Below are 25,898 nucleotides of genomic sequence, written 5' to 3'. Positions count from 1 at the left end.
TCAGTGAATATGAATTTTTAAAGATCAAGAAGCAACAGTTAGAACCAGACATGGAACAATGAACTGGTTCAAAATTGGGAAAGGAGTATGACAAGGCTGTTCATTTAACAGCTTATTTAACTTACATGCAGAGTGCATGCATGCATGCTAAGTTGCTTCAGTTGTGTCCAACTCTTTGTGACCCCATGGACTGTAGTCCACCAGGCTCCTCTGTCCCTGGAATTTTCCAGGCAAAAATACTGGATTGGGTTGCCATTTCCTTCTCCAGAGCATCTTTCCACCTCAGGGATCGAACCCACGTGTCCTGCAGCTTCTGCACTGCAGGCAGATTCTTTACCCCTGAACCACTGGGAAAGCCCGATACGCAGAGTACATTATGGGAAATGCTGGGCTGGATGAATCAGAAGCTGGGATCAAGATTGCCTGGAAAAATATCAACAACCTCAGATATGCAGATGATACCACTCTAATGGTCGAAAGTGAAAGGAACTAAAGAGCCTCTTGATAAGGGTGAAAGAGGAGAGTGAAAAAGCTGACTTAAAACTCAACATTAAAAAAACTAAGATCATGGCATCTGGTCCCATCCCTTCATGGCAAATAGAAAAAATGGCAACAGTGACAGATTTTGTTTTCTTGGGCTCCAAATCATTATGGATGGTGACTACAGCCTTGAAATTAGAAGACACTTGCTCCTTGGAGGGAAAGCTATAACAAACCTAGACAGCATATTAAAAAGAAGAGACATCACGTTGCCAGCAAACGTCCATATAGTCAAAGCTATGGTTTTTACAGTAGTCAGGTTCAGGTGTGAGAGTTCAACCATAAAGAAGGCTGAGTGCTGAAAAATTGATGCTTTCTAATCGTGGTGCTGGAGAACACTCTAGAGAGTCCCTTGGACAGCAAGAAGATCAAACCAGTCAATCTTAAAGGAAATCAGTCCTGCATATTCATTGGAAGGTTTGATGCTGAAATTGAAGTTCCAATACTTTGGCCACCTGCTGCATAGAGGCAACTCATTGGAAAAGAACTTGATGCTGGGAGAGACTGAAGGCAGAAGGAGAAGGGAGTGGCAAAGGATGAGATAGTTAGAGAGCATAACCAACTCAGTGGACATGTTTGCGCAAACTCCAGGAGACAGTGAAAGACAGGAGAGCCTAGCATGCTGCAGTCCATGGGGTCACAGAGTCGGACATGACTTAGCGACTGAACAACAAGATGAAAAAGCCTCGGCTTTAGAAAACATCAATTTTATTTAAGTTGGTGGAGTGATTTTTTCTTTTTTAAGGAAATAACCTTCCTTCCTGGAAATAACCCAGGCAAGGACTTACAATTTTATCATGATATTATGGTAGCCAGATCTGGTGGTTATTCTCTTGGGGATGTATCTATTGTCGTGCCTTTAAAATAATGAAAAAATATTAAACAAATACATGTAATTTAATATGCAATAATATAATGAAATAAATTCCATAAAAGGGACACATACCATTGGGTATGTCAATGCTAGGGACTGTGGGAAATGAGAATATTTGTTGTCAATGATAACAATAGGTCCCATTGCTTGTTGGCCCATAAAGCTGTCCTCCTTGTCCAAGGAGGCCCTTGGACATGCCAAGTCCACTGAGAGCTCTACACAGGGCAGGGATCCTGGGGTGAAGACCATCCCATCCCCAAGCTGAATTCAGAGGAAGCCAGGTGATCCCAGAGACAGTGGGAATAGCTGCCCAGCTGACCCCTGGATCAATCTGCCTTTCATTTGGGGCTGAGAAAGGGAAGCAGCCTTGCATTGACCCTATAATAGTACACAGGGTGCCCTTTAGAATTCTGGACATCACCCAGTCCAGCTTTTTCACTGCCCAGGAGAACTGGGAAGCTGGGTCCAGAGAAGTAAGATGACTTCACATCTGGTAGAGTTGGAGGCAGAGACAGGGTGATACACTAAATTGCTGAATTTACATTCAGGATGTCCCCATTATAGCTAGTGCCTTTATTTTGTGCCCTAAGAGACTAAAACCATAATCAGTTCAGTCCAGTTCAGTCGCTCAGTCGTGTCCGACTCTGCGACCCCATGAATCACAGCACGCCAGGCCTCCCTGTCCATCACCAACTCCTAGAGTTCACTCAGACTCAATGTCCATCGAGTCAGTGATGTCATCCAGCCATCTCATCCTCGGTCGTCCCCTTCTCCTCCTGCCCCCAATCCCTCCCAGCATCAGAGTCTTTTCCAATGAGTCAACTCTTCACATGAGATGGCCAAAGTACTGGAGTTTCAGCTTCAGCATCATTCCTTCCAAAGAAATCCCAGGGCTGATCTCCTTTAGAATGGACTGGTTGGATCTCCTTGCACTCCAAGGGACTCTCAAGAGTCTTCTCCAACACCACAGTTCAAAAGCATCAATTCTTTGGCACTCAGTTTTCTTCACAGTCCAACTCTCACATCCATACATGACCACTGGAAAAACCATAGCCTTGACTAGACAGACCTTAGTCAGCAAAGTAATGTCTCTGCGTTTGAATATACTATCTAGGTTGGTCATAACTTTTCTTCCAAGGAGTAAGCGTCTTTTAATTTCATGGCTGCAGTCACCATCTGCAGTGATTTTGGAGCCCAAAAAAACAAAGTCTGACACTGTTTCCACTGTTTCCCCATCTATTTCCCATGAAGTGATGGGACCGGATGCCATGATCTTTGTTTTCTGAATGTTGAGCTTTAAGCCAACTTTTTCACTCTCCACTTTCACTTTCATCAAGAGCCTTTTTAGTTCCTCTTCACTTTTGCCATAAAGGTGGTGTCATCTGCATATCTGAGGTTATTGATATTTCTCCAAGACACCTTAAAAAAATTCATAAAAGATGAAAAGGCAAGTTGCCTTTTTAAAGATTACTATCTTCTAATTCTTTTTTTCCCTCCAAATCAAGAAGGGGGTAGTATCTGCATCTGTTTCAGCATTCTCTTCTCTTATTTCTTCTCTGTCATGAAATCCTCCCCTTTTTTCACTATGATAGTAGCCACTGGAAAACTGGCTCACTTTGCCAAATCTAATCTAGTTCAGGAAATATGAGCTGTCTAAATTAAAGATCACAAAAGTTCTGAATTTTATTGCAACTGCATTTTTGCTGTTGTTCAGTCACTAAGTCCTGTCTGACTCTCTGATCCCAGGGACCGCAGCACACCAGGCTTCCTTGTCCTTCACTATCTCCTGGAGTTTGCTCAATCTCATGTCCACCGAGTTGGTGATGCCATCCAACCATCTCATCTTCTGTTATCCCTTTCTCCTCCTGCCTTCAGTCTTTCCCAGCATCAGAGTCTTTTCCAGAGTCGGCTCTTCTTATCAGGTGGCTAAAGTATTAGAGCTTCAGCTTTAGCATCAATCCTTCCAGTGAATATTCCGGGTTGATTTCCTTTAGGATTGACTGGTTGGATCTCTTTGCACAATTCAAAAGCACCAGTTCTTCAGTGTTCAGCCTTCTTTATGGTCCAGCTCTCACATCCTTACATGACTACTGGAAATACCATAGCTTTGATTATATGGACCTTTGGTGGCAAAGTGCTGTCTCTGCTTTTTAATATGCTGTCTAGGTTTGTCATAGCTTTCCTTCCAAGGAGCGTCTATTAATTTTATGGCTGCAGTCACCGTCTGCAGTGATTCTGGAGCCCAGGAAAATAAAATTTGTCACTGTTTCCACTTTTTCCTCCTCTATTTATTATGAAATGATGGGACCAGATGCCATGATCTTCAGTTTTTTTAATGTTGAGTTCTAAGCCAGGTTTTTCACTCTTCTCTTTCACCCTCATCAAGAGGCTTCACATTACTCAAAAAATATGGTTGTTCTCATTGGTCCTCCTAGTATTATAACCTAAACCTAAGAAAAACTGTCCACTGCAGTAAGGTAAACAGTGTTGGCATTAACACAAAGAGAAACTCCCAAGTTCAGTTATGAAACACATTTTCATGAGCTGCTTTTTGGCACTAGCCATCACAGAGAAGTGAGGCATTGCTAAAATTTATTCAGGAAAAGATCCTTCTGGATTGCTCAGTCCCAGGCTAATGGCCAGGTCACCCTCCCACACCGGCCTGGGCGCCCTGTGAAAAAGTTCCATTTCCTTCTCTCCAGCCGCACTTCCAATCACAGGGCCATCTGCTAATCAGAGGCAGCCAGGTACCTGCTCCAGGTTCATCACCCCAGCCAGCAGCCATGGAGGGCTGAGCCAGCTGTTAGAGCCACTCAAAGGAGATTCAGGAAACGAGAAGGGGGCTGTTGGCCCTGGGTTGCTCTTCATTAGCTCTGAGACCTTCATCCCGTTTTCTTGTCCATGTGGCTGATACTACCATTTTGGTTTTGAAAGTGAAAATTGCTCAGTCATGTCTGATTCTTTGTGACCCCATGGACTATACAGTCCGTGGAATTCTCCGGCAATCTCTGGGTTGGGAAGATCCCCTGGAGAAAGGAGTTTTGGTTTTGATGCCTTGTTAAATGTCTAATTTTAAAATGAAACTGTGGTATGGAAGTTTTACCTTCTCAAATGATCCTCAAAATGTGTATTTAGTAAAGCAAATGTAAGAAACTGCTGTTGTTGCACAATCGCTCAGTCATATCCGACTCTTTGTGACCCCATGGATTATAGCACGCCAGGCTTCCCTGTCCTTCACCATTTCCCAGAGCTTGCTCAAAGTCATATCCTTTGAGTTCGTGATGTCATCCAACCATCTCATCCTCTGTCATCCCCTTCTCCTCCTGCCCTTTATCTTTCCCAGCATCAGGGTCTTTTCAAATGAGTTGGCTCTTCACATCAGGTGGCCAAAGTATTGGTGCTTCAGCATCAATCCTTCCAATGAATATTCAGGGTTGATTTCCTTTAGGATTGACTGGTTTGGTCTCCTTGCAGTTCAAGGGACTCTCCAGAGTCTTCTCCAACACCACAGTTCAAAAGCAGCAATTATTTGGTGCTCAGCCTTCTTTATGATCCAACTCTCACATCCATTCATGACTGTTGGAAAAACCATAGCTTTGACTAGATGGACCTTTATCGGCAAAGTAATGTCTCTGCTTTTTTAACAAGCTCTAGGTTTGTCATAGCTTTTCTTCCAAGGAGCAAGCGTCTTTTAATTTCATGCCTGCAGTCACTAACTGCAGTGATTTTGGAGCCCAAGAAAATAAAGTCTTTCCATTGTTTCCCTATCTATTTGTCATGAAGTGATGGGACTGGATGCCATGATCTTAGTTTTTTGAATGTTGAGTTTTAAGCCAGCCTTTTCACTCTCCTCTTTCACTTTCATCAAGAGACTCTAGTTCCCCTTCACTTTCTGCCATAAGGGTGGTGTCATCTGCATATCTGAGGTTATTGATATTTCTCCCAGCAATCTTGATTGCAGCTTGTGCTTCATCCAGCCCAGTATTTTGCATGATATACTCTGCATATAAGTTAAATAAGCAAGGTGACAATATACAGCTTTGACATACTCATTTCCCAATTTGGAATCAATCCGTTGTTCCATGTCTGGTTCTAAATGTTGCTTCTTGACCTGCATACAGGTTTCACAGGAGGCAGGTAAGATGGTCAGATATTCCCATCTCTTGAAGAATTTTCATAGTTTGTTGTGATCCACACAGTCAAAGGCGTTAGCAGTCAATGAAGCAGAAGTAAATGTTTCTTCTGGAATTCTCTTGCTTTTTCGATCATCCAACAGATGTTGGCAATTTGATCTCTAGTTCATCTCCCTTTTCTAAATCCAGCTGAACATCTGGGAGTTCTCAGTTCATGTATTGCTGAAGCCTGGCTTGGAGAATTTTGAGCATTACTTAGCTAGCATGTGAAATGAGTGCAATTGTGTGATAGTTTTTGAACATTCTTTGGCATTGCCCTTCATTGGGATTGGAATGAAAACTGACCTTTTCCAGTCCTGTGGCCAATGCTAAGTTTTCCAAATTTGCTGGCATATTGAGTGTAGCCCTTTAACAGCATCATCTTTCAGGATTTGTAAGAAGCTGAGCAGCTATCTATTCTTGCTGACCAAGTCACCCCAGAACTTAAAATGATGTTTTAAAATGATAGCCATTTTCTTTGCTGACCAGCTTGTGGGTCAACAATGCGGGTTGGTTGGTTCTTAAGCTTCCTTTGTCTAGAATTGCAGCTGCATTTGTGTGATAGATCATCTGGGGTGGGAGTCTCAGGAGGCCTCACTGACAGTTGGCAGGGCCACGTTACCTGCAGCAGAACAGAACAAGTGATATGGCCCAGTTCAGATTCAGTGTAGGAGGTGACCACACATGGGCATGGCCACCAGGAGGCATTATTCACTAGAGAGCCACGGATACTCTAAATCACCTCCCTTCCTTCCTACCACGTGGGAAGGTTCCCAAGTTAGTCAGCATAAATATATGGCTCTAATGTCATTCTGAGATGGTTATCTAATACTTTTTTCCATTCCCTTCTACTTTAAGTGAATTTTAATTTAGCCAAATCATGGGTCATGTAGGCATCCTGACCACAAGTTGCAACAAAATGGAAAACTCCCACCATATGTGAAATGCATTGTTGAGTCACTTGTAAGTGATGATGTTGCTGTGTTTCAGACCTCTCTATTGTGCAAAGCCGCCATCCATGCAGGAGTGATTGCAGATGAAGTGGGTGGTCAGATCAGCGTGATTCTGCGCAAAGGGATAAGTCGATACGAAGGAATCCTGGCCAATGGTGTTCTCTCAAGGGAGTAAGTACTTAGCTTTTTGTTCTGAATGCAAGGTAACCCTGCAGGCATATGTAATCAGCTCACAATTTTTTAAAGACAGCTGGCATGTGATACCAAGGGCCTATCAACTGGGAAAAATGTTTGAATGCTTAGAGTAGTATTTATAGTGGCCGTTTGGGCTTCCCAGGTGGGCACTAATGGTAAAGAACCCACCTGCCAATGCAGCCGCCTTAGGAGATGCAGGTTCTATCCCTGGGTCAGGAAGATGCCCTGGAGGAGGGCATGGCAACCCTTTCCAGTATTCTTGCCTGGAGAATCCCATGGAGAGAGAAGCCTGATGGGCGATGGTCCATAGCGTTGCAAAGAGTCCGACACAATTGAGGTGACTTGTCTTGCAGCAATAAAATAGTTCGCTGTTTATGGTGACAGGTTGGTTAAAATGGCACATTTCTAAAGTCCCAGGGCAGCAGAACATTCTCCTCTCAGGTGCTTCAGTGGGAGGAAATAAAGGCTTATTCTTCTCTAGTTTCTCCTGTTTATATAAACTACTGATTCTCACCAACATTACCAAAGATATGAAGGAGACACAGGACTGAAATAAACCCAGGCAGAACCACAGAAATCCCTAGAGGATCCCTAGAGACCGTCTCTTAAGGATGAATAACAGTTGAGAAGTGAAAAAAAGATGGCTTTTGTTAACACTGTTAACTTCTGTTTGTGTTATCCTTTAGTGTTTTACGAAGAAAGTGTCAGTTGTTTTAAACACTTCAACCTCAGCTTTTCTTGCTTTCAGGTTTCCTCAGCTTCTAGAGAGGAAAACTAGAACTGTTATAGCTAAAATAGGCTAGCCTTATGATCCAGATGTCCATCTGTATAAGCAGGCAGCTAAGACTGGTCCAGAGGGACGTCCCTTTGGAATGGGTGGCCACCTGGTGAGGGAGCAGTGCTGCTTGAGCCACTATATACACAGTTAGCGTCCTCAGGGATTGGCTTCAGGACCCCTGTGGATACCCAAATCCAGGGCTGCTCAAGTTCCCTGTATGAAATGGCATAACATTTACATATAGCTGTGCACATCCTGCCATGGACTTTAAATCATCTCTAGATTACTTATAATACCTAATACAATGTAAATGCTATGTAAATAGTTGTCAGTACCACTGTAAATGTTGTGTAAAGAGTTGCATGTGGCAAATTCAAATTTTGCTTTTTGGAATTTTTTTCCTGAAGATTTTTACTCTGGTTGGTTGAATCTGGGGATGCAAAATCTGCAGATATGGCTGACTGTATATACACATGTATGTGCTCATACATATGAACTATAAACATAAATAACATTTTATATTATGTACACATGTATTATATATGCCCACACATAAGTATATACATTTTTTTAAACTTACATACTTACCTCAAACTCTTTGGGACATTAAAATTTATATCCTGATTTATAAATTTATACCCTGATTTATGGGGCGCTTCCCAGGTGGCACTAGTGGAAAAGAGCCGCGGGTTCAATCCCTGGGTCAGCAAAATCACCTGGAGGAGGGCAGAGCAACCCACTCCAGTATTCTTGCCAGGAGAACAGAAGAATCCCATGGACAGAGGAGTCTGGTGAGCTACAGTCCATGGGTGGCAGAGAGTCAGACATGATTCATAGTATTTATAGCATAGCATATTGCTTCTGCACAGTAGGCTTTAAGTGTCTGCTCAACTTTGACTGCTGAAGATCTATTTATGTGTCTTATGGTTTGCTCTACTGATGCTGTGTTGCTGTTTATCAGGAAGGCATCCAGCTGTGACCTGGATCTGTTGCGGCGCTACTTCTCCAAACAGGCCCAAAAAACTGGCCTCTGGCCTTAGGTCTGTTGTTTTTGGGTCTCTTGCCTGTTTGAATACATTTTCATGCTTCTTTTTTAGAAAAACAGGATAGGAAACAGTTAAACTTGTATTACTTGGATTTTATTTTACTTTTGAAGAAAAGTTATTTAAGCTATTGAATAAAAGTAGACATAATGTCCTCAATTACTTCTCCTACATCAACTGGACTTACTACATTAGAAGTCACTTTATATAATTTGATATTACACTTGAGGGCAAAAGTAAGAGTCCAGAAATCTAAATCATAAATGAATTAGCAAAGTTTTGCACCACAATCCGTATAGTTATTTGAACTAATTGAATGATTTTTGCTTTGGTGTGCATAGACGGAAGTCTAGAACTATATCAAGGTCCCTTCTCCCCTCTGGCTCTGTGGTCTTCTTTTTGTGATCAGCAGAAAAGAGTAAACTGTGTGCTCACACCATCCCTTCCACTGATTTCCATTCCCAGGTCTTCAGGGAGCTGCTGTTTTGATCGGTGGTGTTTTGCTGTTGGGGAAGCACAGTACATGCGGTCATTGAACTTCTGTTCCCACGCATGATTGTTTGGTGTTCAGGAAGACACACAGAAGGAAGCATTGCCACTGAGGAAGAAGGGGTCCCTAAAGTAAATATCTAGGGTTCTTCTGGGATTCATCCCGGGTCAGGTCACTTCCCTGATCTGAGGAGACCAGAATGGAATCAGGAAGAGCCACTGACCTCACAGAGGACGATGGCTCAGACCATCTGCAGAGAGGGCTTTGTGTTTACATCAGACAATTCATGATGGCTTCTGCAGCCCTCTGGGAAGGCTGGCAATTCCTGGAATCTGATTCATTCACCCTAGTGTGCAAATGCCTCAGAATCCCATCCTCCCTAGGGGGTTTTTATTTTTAAAAGCAGCAGTTTATTTACCTACAGAATTCTCTAGGTGTTTGTATTTAATTAGTTTAATTGGGTGAAATGGAAAAACATATTCCAGCTGATAATAGAGGAGAGCCAAGCAGAGAGATCTGAGAAGCACAGCCTTCCCTAGCATCATCATCTTCTCAGGGTTAACTCCAAAGCTAACCTTCTTGCTTTAACTTCTCTTTTTCAGTCACAGAATAAATCTTTTAATGATTCATGGCAGTGAGAGCACATCCAGGCGATCAGGGAAGAGGCAGTATTATTTGGGCTTATCCGGCCAAACTTCAAGTGTAATAGTGCAGGAATGTTAGAGGAAATGGAAAAATCAAGAGGAGGTTCTAAATACATCTTAACTAATTTAAATATGAATCGCAAAAATGTGAACTGCAACAGTGTGGACCTTTTTTTAAAGGTTAGGAGAACTGGGTCCTCACCTCCACTCAGCCACTAACTATGAACTGAAGGAGGTCCAATGATCAACGTGGGCCTGCATTTTCTCATGTATGAAATGGTTGGTCCCTGCATTATACTCGGCACGGATCATAATAGAACCTGAATGTGGAAAACCAAGGCTTACAGAGTCTCTTCCTGAGAGTGGACAAAGAATATGAAAGAAAAGTGAAGTGACTGAAGTGAAGTCGCTCAGTCGTGTCCGACTCTTTGCGACTCCATAGACTGTAGCCTACCAGGCTCCTCCATCCATGGGATTTTCCAGGCAAGAGTACTGGAGTGGGTTGCCATTTCCTTCTCCAGAGAATCTTCCCAACCCAGGGATCAAACCCGGGTCTCCTGCATTGTAGGCAGACGCTTTACCGTCTGAGCCACCAGGAAAGCCTGTTACTTACGAAAGAAAAACCTGTTACTTAAGAAACAAAACAAAACAAAACCTTTGATGTGAATGTGCTAATACTCTTGTCCAGACTAATTTTGGGTTCTCTGTGGATTTCACATTTCAGTACTCTTTGTTCATTATTGCCATAGTAATTGAGTCAAAACATTTAAAAATTGTAAGCAGTACTCAGATTGTAAAATTGAACATGACAGTGATATCTACCTTTTTTGTTTACCTCTGGTATCTAATACATAAAGCATGATGCATATAAGATGAATCTTGAAAATTTCAAGTTTTCTATTCATTCTCTGTACTGTCACAGCATTGAGTTGATGAGGGATTTACAAAAAGAAAAATGTGATTGTAGGCCTTAGGAACCTCTTCTCTGCTGGAGACAACTGCAGAGCAAGGCTGATCTGATAAGTTCGCCAGGAAAGTAATACAAGTCATAGAACTGGGGGGCCCAGAGCCCCAGGGGCCAATGCCAGCTGTGCAGACTGTCCAGCAGCAGCGGGGGACTGGTTCAGGACCTGTCAGTGAGGTGCTCTGAGTCTTCTCCAGCTGCACCTTGGTATCCAGAGGCAGGAGCTGCTTCACGGCTTGGTGTCTTTGCTGCAGGAGGTCGGAGTGTGACTGGAGGGACCAGGCTGAGGAGGTCCCTCAGGCTGAGAAGGGCCACTCAGGGAAGGAGTGAAGTCAGTAGCCAAGGCAGCAGATACCATGCTCATTCTTCTAAAAGTGAGCAGGTGTCTTCATGTCTCAGTGGTCCTTGACGGTTGATAGTGAGTGGGGTGCTGTGGGGGTGCCTGCTGAAGCAAAGGGCATGTCCTTTCTGCCTCCGTCACCACAAACTCATTACCTGGGATTTCAGGGTGTCCTAGAGACCGTATATGTGTACATTCCCTTCCCAGTACACTGTGGCGTGATGGAAACGGCACGGAATTTTTATTCACAAGCAGTGCCTCGAGAGTCCTGGCCACTGGCCACCTGTATGAATTCAGGGAAGTTGCTTACCTTCAAAGGGCCCGAGTTTCTTGGTCTATGAAAAGCCAGTGACGGAGAGAAGAGTGGCCTTGCCAGGTGCTCTGAGGACCACGTGCGGTGTGGGAAGGCTCTGAGCCCCGTGCTGCAGCGCTGTACCAGTCATTAAGATCCAGTAAGCAACTCACCTCCTCATCTTTGTGTTTATTATTTCAGTGGTTCCCTGTCAGACAAGCGCTTTCTGTTTACCTCCAATGGTAAGGATCATGCTTTCCTTAAGAATTTGTTAATTTAAAAATCTTCAGGGGTAGTTTATTCTTCCATACCCCTCAGATGAGATAGTTTAAAAGATTATTTTTGTTTCCCCTCAGGCTATGTAGCACCAATATGCTGTGACTTAAAAATACCTCAGAGAATAAACCCAATTAGCACTAGGAAGAAATTTTTTTTTTTTAATAATCTCTCAAACTTTTGCCGAAAAGAATGAAAATTTAAAATGACATTTAAGATAAATTCCTTTGTCAATTTTTAACAGAAAAAGCTTTTGAGTAAGTACAACTTGTACTTGTGATCAAGTTATTGAAAATGAATATGTAGTATAAAGGCTTTTTTTAGCCCCTCCATCATGGAACTTATTCCAGGGAAATAGTCTCCCTCATACAAGATATTTGGGGAGAACACTGTAAACTTGTCTTCTCTGCCCAGGAAGAGGACTGGCCTTTTATCTGCTGCCTCCGCATTGTCTTGGGCATTGCTGTAGTTAAGCGCCTAGGGGTGATGTTGGGTATGATGAACTGATCTTTGAGCACCTGCTGTATCTGCTCTTCAAGGGTACGGAGCATGAAGTCCCCCTTCTAATCAACTGAGAAGAACCTCAGCATTAAGCTTTTAAGACACCTTGCACTTCATTGAAACTAGGGTGAATTTAGGAGGATAGAAAGGAAAATCTACAGTGGGGACAAAGAGATATCACTTTTAGGGGATATACATTCTGTTAAAAAAACAGCAACAATTTCAAGACCCCATAGGACCAACAAGTCAAATGGAACTCTGGATCATTAAAAACTGGTAATTAAACAGTTGATTCAGTATCAGAACAGAAGTAAATCAACTGACTCATTCTAGGTGAAATGGGGTGGTGGTTTTTTTTTGCTTTCATTTTGTGTCCGTATCTGAAATCTTTTCCTGCCCTTTATCCTAGGCTGCAGTGGATCCTTGATTTTGGAACCTGACAGGCAAATCAGAGCTTCTTCTTCTTGGGAGTGGATCAATGAGACTGGAGATCAGGTCCGCTGGTCTCCTGGCCAAGCCCGACTTCAGGACCAAGGCCCGTCGTGGGCTTCAGGAGACAGGAGCAAGAATCACAAACAGAGAGAGTGGCTGAGGATAGATTTGGGAGAGAAAAAGAAAATAACAGGTACGGACACAACTGCAATTTCATGAAACAAGATGACTTGCCATTGAAATTGTCTTGAATTTGCATGGGAGTCCCCATCTCAAAATATCATGTTTTGTTTAAAAGTAACAAATCTTCAAAAAAAAAAAAAATCTTCACCTTGTCTCTGTGAGAAGAACCTGTGTGGAGGGTATACAGATGGATGTGTGGATAAGAGAGCTGGTATCTCTTTGCGAAACCCTTTTACGGCATGTTGTCAGTGTGAAAAGTCATCTGTCATCAAGTTTCTAAATGCGGATAAGAAAAGCAGGCCTGAAAAATGATTTGAAATTTCAGATGGGGGAGGGGGCAAGGGAAAAGAAACCTGAAAATAATAAAGCAAGTTATGGATAACATATTTTTAAAACTAACCCATAAATAATATTTTCTTACAAGGAATTAGGACTACAGGATCCACACAGTCTAATTTCAACTTCTATGTAAAGAGTTTTGTAATGAACTTCAGAAACAACAACTCCAAGTGGAAGACCTATAAAGGAATTGTGAATAATGAAGAAAAGGTAAGAGACACTCTGGAGGGAGGAACTGAGTCGGAGGGAGGAACTGAGTCGGAGAGCGGGCCTCTGGATATTTTCATTAGTGTGTTTCCAGAAAACAGATGCAAAGTACCATATCCAGTTACTTAGCCTTTGAGTGCAAAGCCTTGTATCTTCAATATCAGGCATGTCTATACAAATGCAGCGGACACAGAATCCTGGCTTTGATTTCAAATCACCAGGTGTGAGTGGGTTGATCAAGACCTAGAAACTAATAGAATCTCCAGGTAAAAGTTACTTGTTCCTACAGGTGTTTCAGGGCAACTCTAATTTTCGGGACCCCGTGCGGAACAATTTCATCCCTCCCATTGTGGCTAGATACGTGCGGGTCATTCCGCAGACGTGGCACCAGCGGATAGCCTTGAAAGTGGAGCTCCTTGGCTGCCAGATTGCACCAAGCAGGACTCAGGGTGAGTGACGGAGTTACTGAATTCCAGTCCCCTCCTTTCACAAACTGCTGTTACCAGTGTAGCTTCTCCAACATCTCTTCTCACTCAGGTAATGACTCACTGGTGTGGCACAAAACAAGTGTGAATACTGTTGGTTCAACGAAAGGAGAAGATAAGACAATCTCAAAACCCATCCCCTCTGAAGAAGTGCCCAAAGGTATGGCAGGGATCGTTTTCTGGTTTCTTAAGGAACATAACTGGTATTCCAGCCAATAATACAGTAGCTTCAACAACATTCTTTTTTCCTCTGTCATCTAAGTGTCTGGAGGCAGATGGTTCAGAGGTATCTGCATAAACATAAGATAATATGTATCCACGCTTTTCATTGCGATGCTGTAAGTAGAAACAGACTGGAAACAAAAGTATTTGCCCTTCAAACACTACATAAATCTTTTGTAGGAAAAAAATAGCAATAGCACATTCATGCCATGGAATACTCTAATAACCATAAAAAAGTATATTAGAGAAAGTTCTCTGAGACACACTGACAACTTAAAATAATAAACATTAAAAATATTTATTTTTTTCAGAATGTAAAATAATTTGCATATTTTATACAATTTGGTAGATTTGAGAGAGATATATAAGAAATTAAAAATCATCCACAAATCAACATCCGTGGTCACCATATTCCACTGTGTATCCAACTATATTTATTTTTGTAACTTCTAAACAAAGTGGCAGCATACCGCATATTTTGTTCTGTAGCATATATTTTTCGTTTGACATTGTATTATGAGCATTTTCCAATGCTATTAAATAGCTGAAAAACACAGTTACTAATATCTTTATAGTATTTCTTCATATGGACATACCATCATTTAGTTAACCATTTCCCTGTTACTGGATGTTTGACCTGTTAGATTTTCCCCAAATTCCCACTGTTACTTACATCAATATTGTTCCCTTCTAAGTTCCTTGTCTTCCGTTTCATGAACTACACATTTCCACTCCTGATCATTCCTTTATTTTCTTCCCCGGGAACACAGAAAAAAGAAGGGTTAAGAAGAAACATTTCTCCTTTAGTTTTCATAGTTTCTACAAGCTTGGGGTCTTCAGTGGCTGTTAAAGTGACCTTCTTCCTTAAACAGACCCTTGTGGGAAGACATGGTCTGATGTTAGGGTGCATTTCCTTTCAGTCCACAGTTCCAAAGGTCTGGTTCCCTGGGCTTCTGTTACCCTACAGGTCCAAACCTGCCCCCCTCTTGGGGAAATGCTTACCTGCCGCCATCTTGGGGAAATGCTTACCTGAGCCACGCTGAGAGTTCTGCACTGGGCTTACATCATCTACCTGCCTGAATAAGGCCAGCTATAAACCTCCCCAGCCACTTTGATTTTTAGTCTAATATGATCCAGGCAACAAATTCAGAGTAAATGTTAATCCCAAGAAACAGTGGAAAGTGCCTTTGCGGGGTGGGGGCCGAGGAGGGGCAGGGAGATCAATTTTATTTTCCTAAACTTTAGCTGGGATTTTGAGTCCTCTCTTTTTGGTTTCCAGTATCATTACATGTCTAGCGTGCATTCTTTTTCCCCACATGTTAAACCAGTGAGGACTTTTCAAATCAGTGTCCAGTTTTAGATCATGGGATTTGGTCGCGCTTCATTTCTGTTGTAATGTGGTGGCTTTCCCCCTTTTTAGGATTAAACATCACAACTATTGTTATTCCACTGGTGCTCTTCTTCGTGCTGGCTGTTGGAGTGGGAATCTTTGCAGTCCTTAGAAAGTATGTGGCTTCACATTTAAAAACATTTTTATTCTAATTATGTCAACAATCACAAAAGTTTAATGCTGTTCATATGTTCATGTGTAGAAAGCAGCATCACTTCTTCCAAGATAAAATGTTAACTTATACTTTTAAAACAAGTTGGAGAGAGGGAGAAAGTATCAAGTATTATTTCATGAGTAGTACCTATCATTTAGAAATATTTTCAGTGGCATTTTTTTGTTTTAATAGGAAGAAGAAGAAAGGAAATCCTTATGGATCATCTAAGACTCAGAAAACAGGTTGGTTGAAAAAACTATTACAGTTTTATTCTGTCTTTGAGGACATGAAAACCCACACACATGGTTAAAGAAATAAGATTTAATAGCTTTAAGTTAGCAAATCTAACAGGAAAGAATATATTGTATCCTACCTCTTAATTTAGAATCTTCATAGCCAGTTTACTTTTACCTTTGTTCAACATCATCCCATCATTTGTCAAAATTATTTTTTGGCAACTGGAGTTTGAGTCACCACACTGCCATCAGGCCTTGTGTTTTTCATTCTGGGAAATCCGGGGAAGGACTGGGTCTGGCAGGTTTCAGAGACTCCTTAGGACACGGGATCAGCTGTGGTCCAGAGAGAGGGCAGCAGGCAGGACCCCTGAGAATCTCAAGGCCACCTTAGGGTGCCACCTTCAAAGGCTCTGAACCGCCAGCTGTGTGGACTCTTCAAGGTCACAAATGCCCTGTCAGCTCAGATTAGGAAAGTTCTTGCCCAGGTAGTCTAAACTGGGGATAATCTGGGGGCTGACGGGTACACAAGTGCATTTTACAGGCATGGTGGAAAGCGTGGTTTGGGTGGTGTGTGCTGCTGCTGTTTCTACCACACACCTGGAGAGTGTGGTTGTGCGTGTATCACAGTCAGCTGGCAACAGGCAGCCTGACCTCTGATTTTAGGAGGAACCTGTTGTGGAGTAACTGTGTTATACTCCTGAGATATTTGATCCATGTTATCTTTATTGCAGACTGTTGGAAGCAGATCAAGTATCCCTTTGCCAGGCATCAGTCAGCTGAGTTTACCATCAGCTATGATAATGAAAAGGAGATGACACAAAAGTTGGATCTCGTCACTAGTGATATAGCAGGTAGGCACCAAGTCTCTGCGGCTGCTGTAAGGTGCTGCTTACGGGAGAGGGGAGGCTGGGAAGAGAGGTACGACCGAAGCCTTTTGTTTAGACAGGGTCTGGTGCATCACTCTTTGTGCTCTGTAAAGAGTCACAGACTAACACTGAAATATTTCTCCAAAGCCCCATTTAGCACAGACTCTTACACCTGCAGGGCCTCTAATGACACCCAGAGTGATGGTCCTGAAGTACCACTGAAACTTGGATGCCCTTACTTAATCTATTTTTGTTACTAAGGTTTTGATTAAGGCACTAGGAAAGAGGGACTAGAAAGATGAATTCAGCATAGCTTCTGCCCTAAAGAAAGAGGAAGAAGGACATGAAGCAATCTGTTAGGATGGCCTCAGGGTTTTGACAAGCCATTGTGGAGTCACTGGATTTATGAAGAAGGATCTATTGTTTGGTTTTTCAAAATGTCTAATCCATCAAGGACCAATAGTTTTGTAAAATACAGTATACATAGTAAGTGAAATTTTAAAAAGAAATTGAAAAAATTGTTTTAATTTTTAAAAAACTTATTGGCCATGCCCTATGGCACATGGGATCTTCTTTCCCTTACCAGGGATTGAACCCCTGCATTGGAAATGCAGAGTCTTAATCACTGGATCACCAGGGAAGTCCCACAACAATCGTTTACTAACCCATATGCTCCAGGAACTGCTGTTCTAAGTGGCTTCCATCTGTGCACCCCATTTTTCAGGGCTTAACAGCTGGGAAGCTCCTCTTTCCTCTTACCCTACTTACATTGTTGGTGACCAATTCTTCTGATGGTGGTTTAGTCGCTAAGTCATGTCCAACTCTTGTGACCCCATGGACTGTAGCCTGTCAGGCTCCTCTGTCTATGGGATTCTCCAGGTGAGAATATAGGAGTGGGTTGCCATTTCCTTCTCCAGGGGATCTTCCTGACCCACGAATCGAACCCAGCTCTCCTCCATTGCAGGCAGATTCTTTACCCACTGAGCTATGAAGGAGGGCGTATTCTTCTGATACCTGTCCCCAATATGTAGTCCTTCCAAAGCTGCTGCTAGTCCCCTAATTTATGACTTTTTGGGTTTCATTTCTCTTTTTACTTTTATCTTTCCCTCTTCTGTCTCCTTCCAGGGTTACCTCTCGTTGCCAGTCACTTATTTAGAATCTCCATAGGTTTCTATATAATTAAGCCGAACTCTCTGGCAGGGCACTCGCTGCCCACCATGATCTAGGGTATAGGTAACAACTCACGCCTGGGGCATGTGTTTGCATTCTTGAACCACTGGCTGCTACCTGTGTGATCCTGGAAAAATTACTTAAATTTCTCTCTGCTTCAGTTTCCCGTCTGTAAAAGTACTATGAGGAAACTACCTCATAATACTTTTTTTCCAGAGGATTTAACTAATTGATTTATTAATGTTATAGAATAGTGCCTGGCGCCAAGAAAGGACTCGATAAATGCGAGCTTTATGATTATCATTGTTGTTGTTCAGTCGCTCAGTCGTGTGCTCTTTCTCACAGCATGAACTGTAGCCAGGCTCCTCTGTCCATGGGATTCTCCAGGCATTACTGGGGTGTGTAGCCATTCCCTTCTGCAGGGGATCTTCCTGGCCCAGGGATCGAACCCGCGTCTCTTAGGTCTCCTGCACTGGCAGGCAGGTCTTTTACCAGGAGTGCCACCTGGGAGGCCCATGATCACCATTACCAGTTGTCGTTAACTCCCAACCTATCACTCTGGTCTTTGCTTTCTATTAAATTTCTCCACATCTCCCATACTCTGGTTACACCACACTCTTTGTTCATGGTGGTTTAATACGTTGTTCAGTCACTTTTCCCTTTCCTGACAGTATTATCTTCAACTCCAAAATGTAGCCTTTCAAGAGCCAGTTGAAGAGCTCCATGAAGATGTCCTTTCATACCCCTAGGTGTGGTTAGAGGTAACCTCTGCCTCTCGAGCCGTGGTATCTGTGCTGCTTACATCCCTGTCTTTCTCTTCCGCCTGGTACACGTCAGGCACCGGGCAGAGCACCCCCTCCCCGGACAGCCGGGGAGTGGCTGGCGTACCGAAAGTCTACTCTTTGGGTTTCAGATTACCAGCAGCCTCTCATGATTGGCACCGAGACGGTCACCAGGAAGGGCTCCACCTTCCGGCCGATGGACACCGAGGCGGACGCGGCGGGGTCGGGTACCGAGGCCGGCGGCCACTACGACTGCCCCCTGCCGGCCGGCCGCCACGAGTACGCGCTGCCCTTGACCAACCCCGAGCCCGAGTACGCCACGCCCATCGTGGAGCGGCACCTGGCCCGCGCGCACACCTTCTCGGCGCGGAGCGGCTACCGCGTGCCGGGGCCCCGGCCGGTGCACAAGCACTCCCTCTCCTCTGGTGCCTTCTCCCCAGCCGCCGGCTACCAGCGGCCGCCGAGCCCCGCGCCCGCGGAGCCGGGCTACGACCAGCCCAAGGGCGGCGGCTTAGCCGCGGGCTGCGCCCCTCCCGACCATCAGAAGCCCCAGGTCAGCCCCGCGAGCAGCGCTGCCTACTTGGCCCCCAGAGACTGCCTCAGACCCCTCAGCCCGACGGCCATGACCGCTCTTCTGTGAATACACACACTGTGAATGAAACTGCTGCTGCGGTACTGAGCGCCGGACTGCGCGCCGCCCTGGAAGCCGATGCGCTCGGGAGAGTGTGCGAGTGTGGTGTGTGCGCGTGCGTGTGTGCGCAGTGGAACAGGATCCTGCGGGGAGCCCCCCCTCCACACTGTTTACAGAATTGTGCAGCTGGTTTGTTCTGACCCTGAGGGCCAGCGTCTGTTGGGTTTTGTGGGCTAGAAAAATGAACATTTTTCAGATGGCGTTTTCATTTCTCTAACTGTGATACTGAGCTGCTTCGATGTAAAAATGTGCAATCTGTACAGAGTTGTATTTAACAAGATTAAAGTAACTTAAATTTGCTTTAGCAGATTTTCGTTCTGCAGGGAGGTTAAGTGGGAAAATGCAGCTGTTGCAAAAACATATAATAGTATGTTCACTTTTAAAATATATTTTATCTGATACTGTGTTAGCAGCAGGTCTGTTTAAACTTAATCTTCTTGTTATTATGGCTCATTTCCTTTCCTTTGATATGGAAAACTAAAAGCATTGTTAGCATTCTTCTCCTGGAAGGAATGAAATTACTTGAAGCATGAAAAGCACACCAGGGTGGTTGTTTGCAATTACTATTGTAGATTAAAAGAACAAAATACAGGCACCTCACTTCAGGTGGGCATGCGCAGTGGCCTGTCAAGGGGTGCAAGGACCAGGTCTCCGTGGCCTGCAGGGGACCTCACTTCCCTCAGCCTGCAGGAGTTGGCCCTCTGAGCAGCTGGCCTTCCTGACAGGTTGCTCCTTGTTCACCTTGGGCCTGGCAGATAACTCGCTTTCACATGCAAATCTGCCTTTTCAAACTGTCTGCAAAGCCAAATGCCCAGACTTAGAGCAACCAAAACTGCTCAACAGACACAGTGAAGGTGGCACAGCAATTACGCTCTAAATTACTGTGTCAGATGCTTTTGTGCCTCAGATGAAAAATACTGCTGAGGTCAGACGCCCACACTTTTCATGACTCGTCGGAAACAGCGCATTGTACTATTTGAAAACACAAAAAAAGTTATTTGAAGTGTGTTCTTATTAAAAGTGACTGAAGCCAAATCTACATAGGGCTTTTTCTACTGAGATGGCTGGAAAGAGCTAATTTTGTAAGGAGAAATTTTCCCTTAAGTAGGTGTCTATAATTCCAGATTGGCCCTGACTTCAGCTGTACCTCATTGTCCAGTGGTTTTATCTGAGTTTGCTTTGTAAGTTCACTGTGGGTGGGGGGCAGGTGTGAATTTAACCTCTTTTGTCAAAGAGGAAAGTGTATGTTTTTGTTTTAGTAGAAAATGTGGACCAAAAAATTCTTTCCCTAAAAATGTATAATACTAGTTGTATGACACTTTCTGTGATACTGAGGTGCTGGAAGGTCGCAGCAGACTATCTGTGGTTACTATGGAGGACAAACCATTTACCTTGTGAGTTTACATGGTTTTCTATGCATACTAATTGTAATAAACTATGCCAAACCAATGTACATACCCGCCTCTTGTTGGTATCCTGCTTGCTGGCCTACTGAAGGCACTGGAGGCTCAGCCTCCATACAAGGGCAAGCGGTACAATGGGAATTGCATACGTGGCTTCCTCTGGTTGGTCCTAAGTTGGAAACAGGGACAGAAATGAGGGAAGCTGTCAGTTATTAATAAAGTCCTAGCGATCTGGGGTCAGTTTCAGGCATTTTAATTTGGCTTCCTGCATTGTTTCCAGAAGTAGTGGTCTGACTTCCTACAAGCCTGACTTACAGCAAGCTGGCCTCTCTATTGGCTACTGTGGATAATGAGTTGGTTTCCTATGCTTATTGCTGTAGGCTGCCAGCCAGAGTTCTGTTTTATTTATGGTCTGCCCATGACCCATCTGTATATCCAGTTTGTCATTACTTAACCCTGAGCCTCAGTTTCCTCATGCATAAAAACGATGTGAGTGTGCCTTCCTCCAAGGCTTACAGATAAGAACTGTGACATTTGGGCTGCATGTATTTTTAACATTAAAATACTAGTCAAAAAAACCACACTTCTCTACAGTGGAGCAGTGTCCATCTATCCCATTTCTTTCCCGTATACATGATCCAATAATGACAGAAAGAGCGAGGACAGGACTTTGTTTTGGAACACCACTTCCTCAGGATGGCCTCACTGCATAGCCCAGGATGGTCAGTGGAAAAGTCTGTCTGATACACCCAAAACAGCCAAGCCTAAACTACAGGATAAGAGCAGGAAAATACTATGCTTTTCTTTTCCGTTTTGCAAAATTAGCACCTATGATAAGGCAACTGTCTGTTTTTTTTCTATGTTATCAAATCCTACTGGGCGGCAAAAATTGCAGTCCGTCACTTCTTACAATTGTGGCAGAAAGATATCTGCTGAGACAGACAAGACTAAGCCATCCACAGAGGTTGCTGACGCTGCTCTGGCTTCTATTACTGTGATTTACACGTGCACTAACTCATATTTATAATCAGCCTAGAAAGGATGCTAGACATTTCTCTTATTTTGCACTGCTTTAGATTCTTAGCAGAAACTTGGTATCATATTTATCACCATGAATAGCCTTTCACAAAAACATCATCACAAAGCCTTTCATAAATACATCAATTTAGCAATCCAAGTGTAGCCACCAGCTTGGCCTCATTATTCTCAAAATGCTTCTCCCATTTGTTTATGCACCAACTATTAAGATTCTGAGAGCTACACTCACCCTGTGCTTCACTGAGAGAAAGCACAAGCTTGGGCTCTCACCAGGACCTGGGAGAAGCTGAGCCCCGCTAATGAGAAGCTAGGGTTGAATGAGTCCTCCTAGCGGTCTCTGCCCCCAGACCCAGCCCATCCAGTCGCCTAGAAGTGAGTGCCCTTCTCAAAGCCGCACTGCTGTGCTCATGGCCCGCTGCTGATCTTTCACCTCCAGCTGCGGGTCTCTCACCCAGCCTCTCCCTGTTCTGGGAATAAATTCCCTGACAGGTTTTAAAGATTTTCACTCTGCTTTTGGTATTCTGCAATTTTACCACTTGGGGTTGCTATAAATTCATCTGTATTCACTTGGGACTTGTGCTTCCAGAATCTCAGGACTCATCTTTATGAACTATGAAAAAGTCTCAGCCTCCCTTGTCCCATACTACTTGCCTCTGCTGTTTTCTTTATTCGCTCCCGGGATTCCTGTGGACGCTCACTGGGCCTTCTCATTCCATCATGTCTCTTCTTCCCCCTTATTTTCTCTTTATCGCTCTTGTTGCATTCCACGTAAATTCCTGAAACAATATAGCATAGTGGTTGAGTGCATGGTGGGCAAGGAACCAGAACTTCTCTGTACCTGTTTTCTTGCTTGTTACCTGGGGCAAAAATATACTCTCCCCCTACCTATAGCTGTTGTATTACATGAAGCTTTCAGAGCACTGTCTGACCCACATGAAGCACTGTATAAGATTATATATTATACTCCAGTTTACTAATTTCCAGTTTTGCTATCTGCTATTTAATCCTTGAGGTTTTAATGTCAATTAAAAAAAATTTCTGGAGGGTCTACTGATTCTTTTCCAAGTCTTCCCTTTTCTACAGTGTCTTGGTATATTTTCTTTGGCTTTGATTCCTTCTTTTAATCATGTGAAACCTCATTTTACATTCTTTTTTTTTTGTTATCTTCATCTCATTGAGAGTAAGAGCCACAATGATTTATAAAGCTCCATCAACACTGCCCAGTAAAACTTTTGCAAGAACGGAAATATTCTCTGAGCTGCTCAGTAGGGTAACCACTCGAGTCACATGTGGCTGGAGTGACTGAAGAAAACTTTTTTCAATCTTGTTGACTTTTCATTTATTTAAATGTAGACAGCCAGATGTGACCACCAAGTTGGGACAGGACACCCCGCATCGGGTGGTCACCTGTCTGACTTCATCCCCCACCTTGTTCACCGCAGGCCAGCCACGCGGAGCCGCTGGCTGCCACCTACCCGTGCCAGGGACGTATTCTGCACTTGCTCTTCTCTCCCTGGAAACCTCTTCCCCTGGACCACTGCACAGTTGGTTCTCTCAGCCCCATCGAGTCCGTACTCCAGTGAAAGCACATTGCTCCCCTAACGTGTGTTCTATCTCCGTTCCTGCTTCACTTTTCTCCTTGACGTGTGTCGCTGTCTAATCCAGCACCGTTTTATTTTCTTGCTTATTATCTGACTCTCCCCCTAGATCACATCCCATGAAGGAAATGACTTTTGTTCCCCGCGTATATTCCCAGCACTCGGGACAATTTTCAAGAAGGATTTGCTCAGTGACTGAAGAAGTTCCGGAGGCTCTGTCCTGTTTGTCATTTCCCCCGACTCTTGTTTGTGATGGTTTGTGTCTGTGTGGCTTCAGACTTCTGTGAGTCATCCCTGAGCAGGGATTTTTTCTCCTGGTGAAAACTTTGTGATAATGTCTTTTCTGAGGGGTTTTTGAATTTCTATCTGTCAGGTACACCAGGTAGGACTGCCAGATAAAAAGGATAGCCCGTTAAGTCTGAATTTCAGATAAACAAGTAATTTTTTAGTTTAAGTATGTTCTGTGCAATGCGACAGATTTATATGAAAAAGTTATTCATGTCCTATAATATGGATTTGTTAAATCTGGCAACTCTAGTACCAGGAGTAACAGCCACCTTGCTGTCCAAGATGGATTTAACTTTTCAAAAACCATGCCATACACACCTTCCTCCCGATCCCCACTTCCCCGACCATGCTCTCCTTCAGCCCCAGGCAAAGCTCCCTTCCTTTATGGCTCAGCTGCCTAGCTCTACCAGCTGTTCTTCTCCATGCGTCCCCTAATATCTTCCAAGCCATCTCCCCCCTTCACTGGGGACATCAGCTAGCTCGGTTCTTCTCCAATCATACTCTATAATCATGTGGAAAAGTTCAGTGTCAACATGGTAACGTTTATGATTTTTTTGACATCTGCTCTAGAAACCTGCAGTTCATTCAGACCACCTCCATATATGTCCACACTTGTTATCAGCAAGAACTCCAGCTCTGAAATCTTAATAATTCTATCTCTGCTCAAAACCTCCTGTTCTCTTCATTCTTTAGTTTTCATCCTACGGATTTACTGATCTCAAGAAGAGATTTAAAATTTACTTAATGCCTACATCCCATCACTTTCCTCTGGCTGTTAAAACTTTTTCGGTTTTCTTTTCTCCCCCATCCATCACTTAAACTTTTTGTCTGAGCATCTTCACTCCATGGTCTTTCCAGGACTGACAACCTTAAGCCCCCAGTGACAACTCCCCTTCAGGATGTCATCTTCCCATCTCCATCAGAGCAGCAGGAGAACAAGGCATAACTGTTCACATGGAGCCTTTCAAGAAAAACCCAATTACCTCAGGCTCATTATTCTTTACCCCTTTACACATCTTGGATCCACTTCTTTTCTCATCTCTTTCTGCCACTCTGCACAATTTCCCTCTAGAGATCTTGCCACATCTTTCATCTAGGCAAGTCATTAAGATCAGATCCGACAACTCCTTGTCCATCCTCTCCCCGCAAAAGCTGCATCTACTCCAGTCCTTTCCTCCTGTGCCGATGGAAAAAATGTTTGAAACCTTCACGCACCAATTTCTCCCTCATTTCAGGTTTTGCTTCAATTATTTCCATTTCCTTTATCTTTCATTTCTGTTTCTGAACTAATATTTTCCTCTTGACCTATATAAATGTGTTCAAATCTCTCACAAGTGTAAAAGGATTCTCCCTTAATATCCCAAGTCCTTCAAGTAAACAGTGACCTAAGCCTAGAACCGCTAGACCATTGAAGTATGACCTAAATCAAATCCCTTATGATTATACAGTGGAAGTGAGAAATAGATTTAAGGGCCTAGATCTGATAGATAGAGTGCCTGATGAACTATGGAATGAGGTTCGTGACATTGTACAGGAGACAGGGATCAAGACCATCCCCATGGAAAAGAAATGCAAAAAAGCAAAATGGTTGTCTGGGGAGGCCTTACAAATAGCTGTGAAAAGAAGAGAGGTGAAAAGCAAAGGAGAAAAGGAAAGATATAAGCATCTGAATGCAGAGTTCCAAAGAATAGCAAGAAGAGATAAGAAAGCCTTCTTCAGCGATCAATGCAAAGAAATAGAGGAAAACAACAGAATGGGAAAGACTAGACAGCTCTTCAAGAAAATTAGAGATACCAAGGGAACATTTCATGCAAAGATGGGCTCGATAAAGGACAGAAATGGTCTGGACCTAACAGAGGCAGACGATATTAAGAAGAGGTGGCAAGAATACTGTACAGAAGAACTGTACAAAAAAGATCTTCACGACCCAAATAATCATCATGATGTGATCACTAATCTAGAGCCAGACATCTTGGAATGTGAAGTCAAGTGGGCCTTAGAAAGCATCACTACGAACAAAGCTAGTGGAGGTGATGGAATTCCAGTGGAGCTGTTTCATATCCTGAAAGATGATGGTGTGAAAGTGCTGCACTCAATATGCCAGCAAATTTGGAAAACTCAGCAGTGGCCACAGGACTGGAAAAGGTCAGTTTTCATTCCAATCCCAAAGAAAGGCAATGCAAAAGAATGCTCAAACTACTGCACAATTGCACTCATCTCACATGCTAGTAAAGTAATGCTCAAAATTCTCCAAGCCAGGCTTCAGCAATACGTGAACTGTGAACTCCCTGATGTTCAAGCTGGTTTTAGAAAAGGCAGAGGAACCAGAGATCAAATTGCCAACATCCGCTG

At 43.4% G+C, this 25,898-nt stretch overlaps 1 protein-coding gene across 1 annotated transcript in view; it reads left to right on the top strand.

Moving 5' to 3' along the window:
- Positions 1–20,597, top strand: part of DCBLD1 (discoidin, CUB and LCCL domain containing 1) — a 75,475-nt gene extending 54,878 nt beyond the window's left edge. The window contains exons 6-15 of the mRNA XM_068985161.1: positions 6,577–6,710; positions 11,487–11,527; positions 12,472–12,687; positions 13,102–13,226; positions 13,513–13,672; positions 13,761–13,868; positions 15,351–15,435; positions 15,667–15,716; positions 16,442–16,561; positions 18,660–20,597. Coding sequence (XP_068841262.1) covers positions 6,577–6,710; positions 11,487–11,527; positions 12,472–12,687; positions 13,102–13,226; positions 13,513–13,672; positions 13,761–13,868; positions 15,351–15,435; positions 15,667–15,716; positions 16,442–16,561; positions 18,660–19,168 — 1,548 coding nt within the window. The 3' untranslated portion in view covers positions 19,169–20,597. The remainder of the gene's footprint in view (positions 1–6,576; positions 6,711–11,486; positions 11,528–12,471; positions 12,688–13,101; positions 13,227–13,512; positions 13,673–13,760; positions 13,869–15,350; positions 15,436–15,666; positions 15,717–16,441; positions 16,562–18,659) is intronic.
- Positions 20,598–25,898: the final 5,301 nt, after the last annotated feature.

This window comes from Capricornis sumatraensis, chromosome 13, assembly GCF_032405125.1.
Source record: "Capricornis sumatraensis isolate serow.1 chromosome 13, serow.2, whole genome shotgun sequence".
In the NCBI taxonomy this organism is placed as follows: Eukaryota; Metazoa; Chordata; class Mammalia; order Artiodactyla; family Bovidae; genus Capricornis; species Capricornis sumatraensis.
The sequence above is the reverse complement of the archived record's forward strand: the minus strand, read 5'-3'. Positions and strand labels throughout refer to the sequence as shown.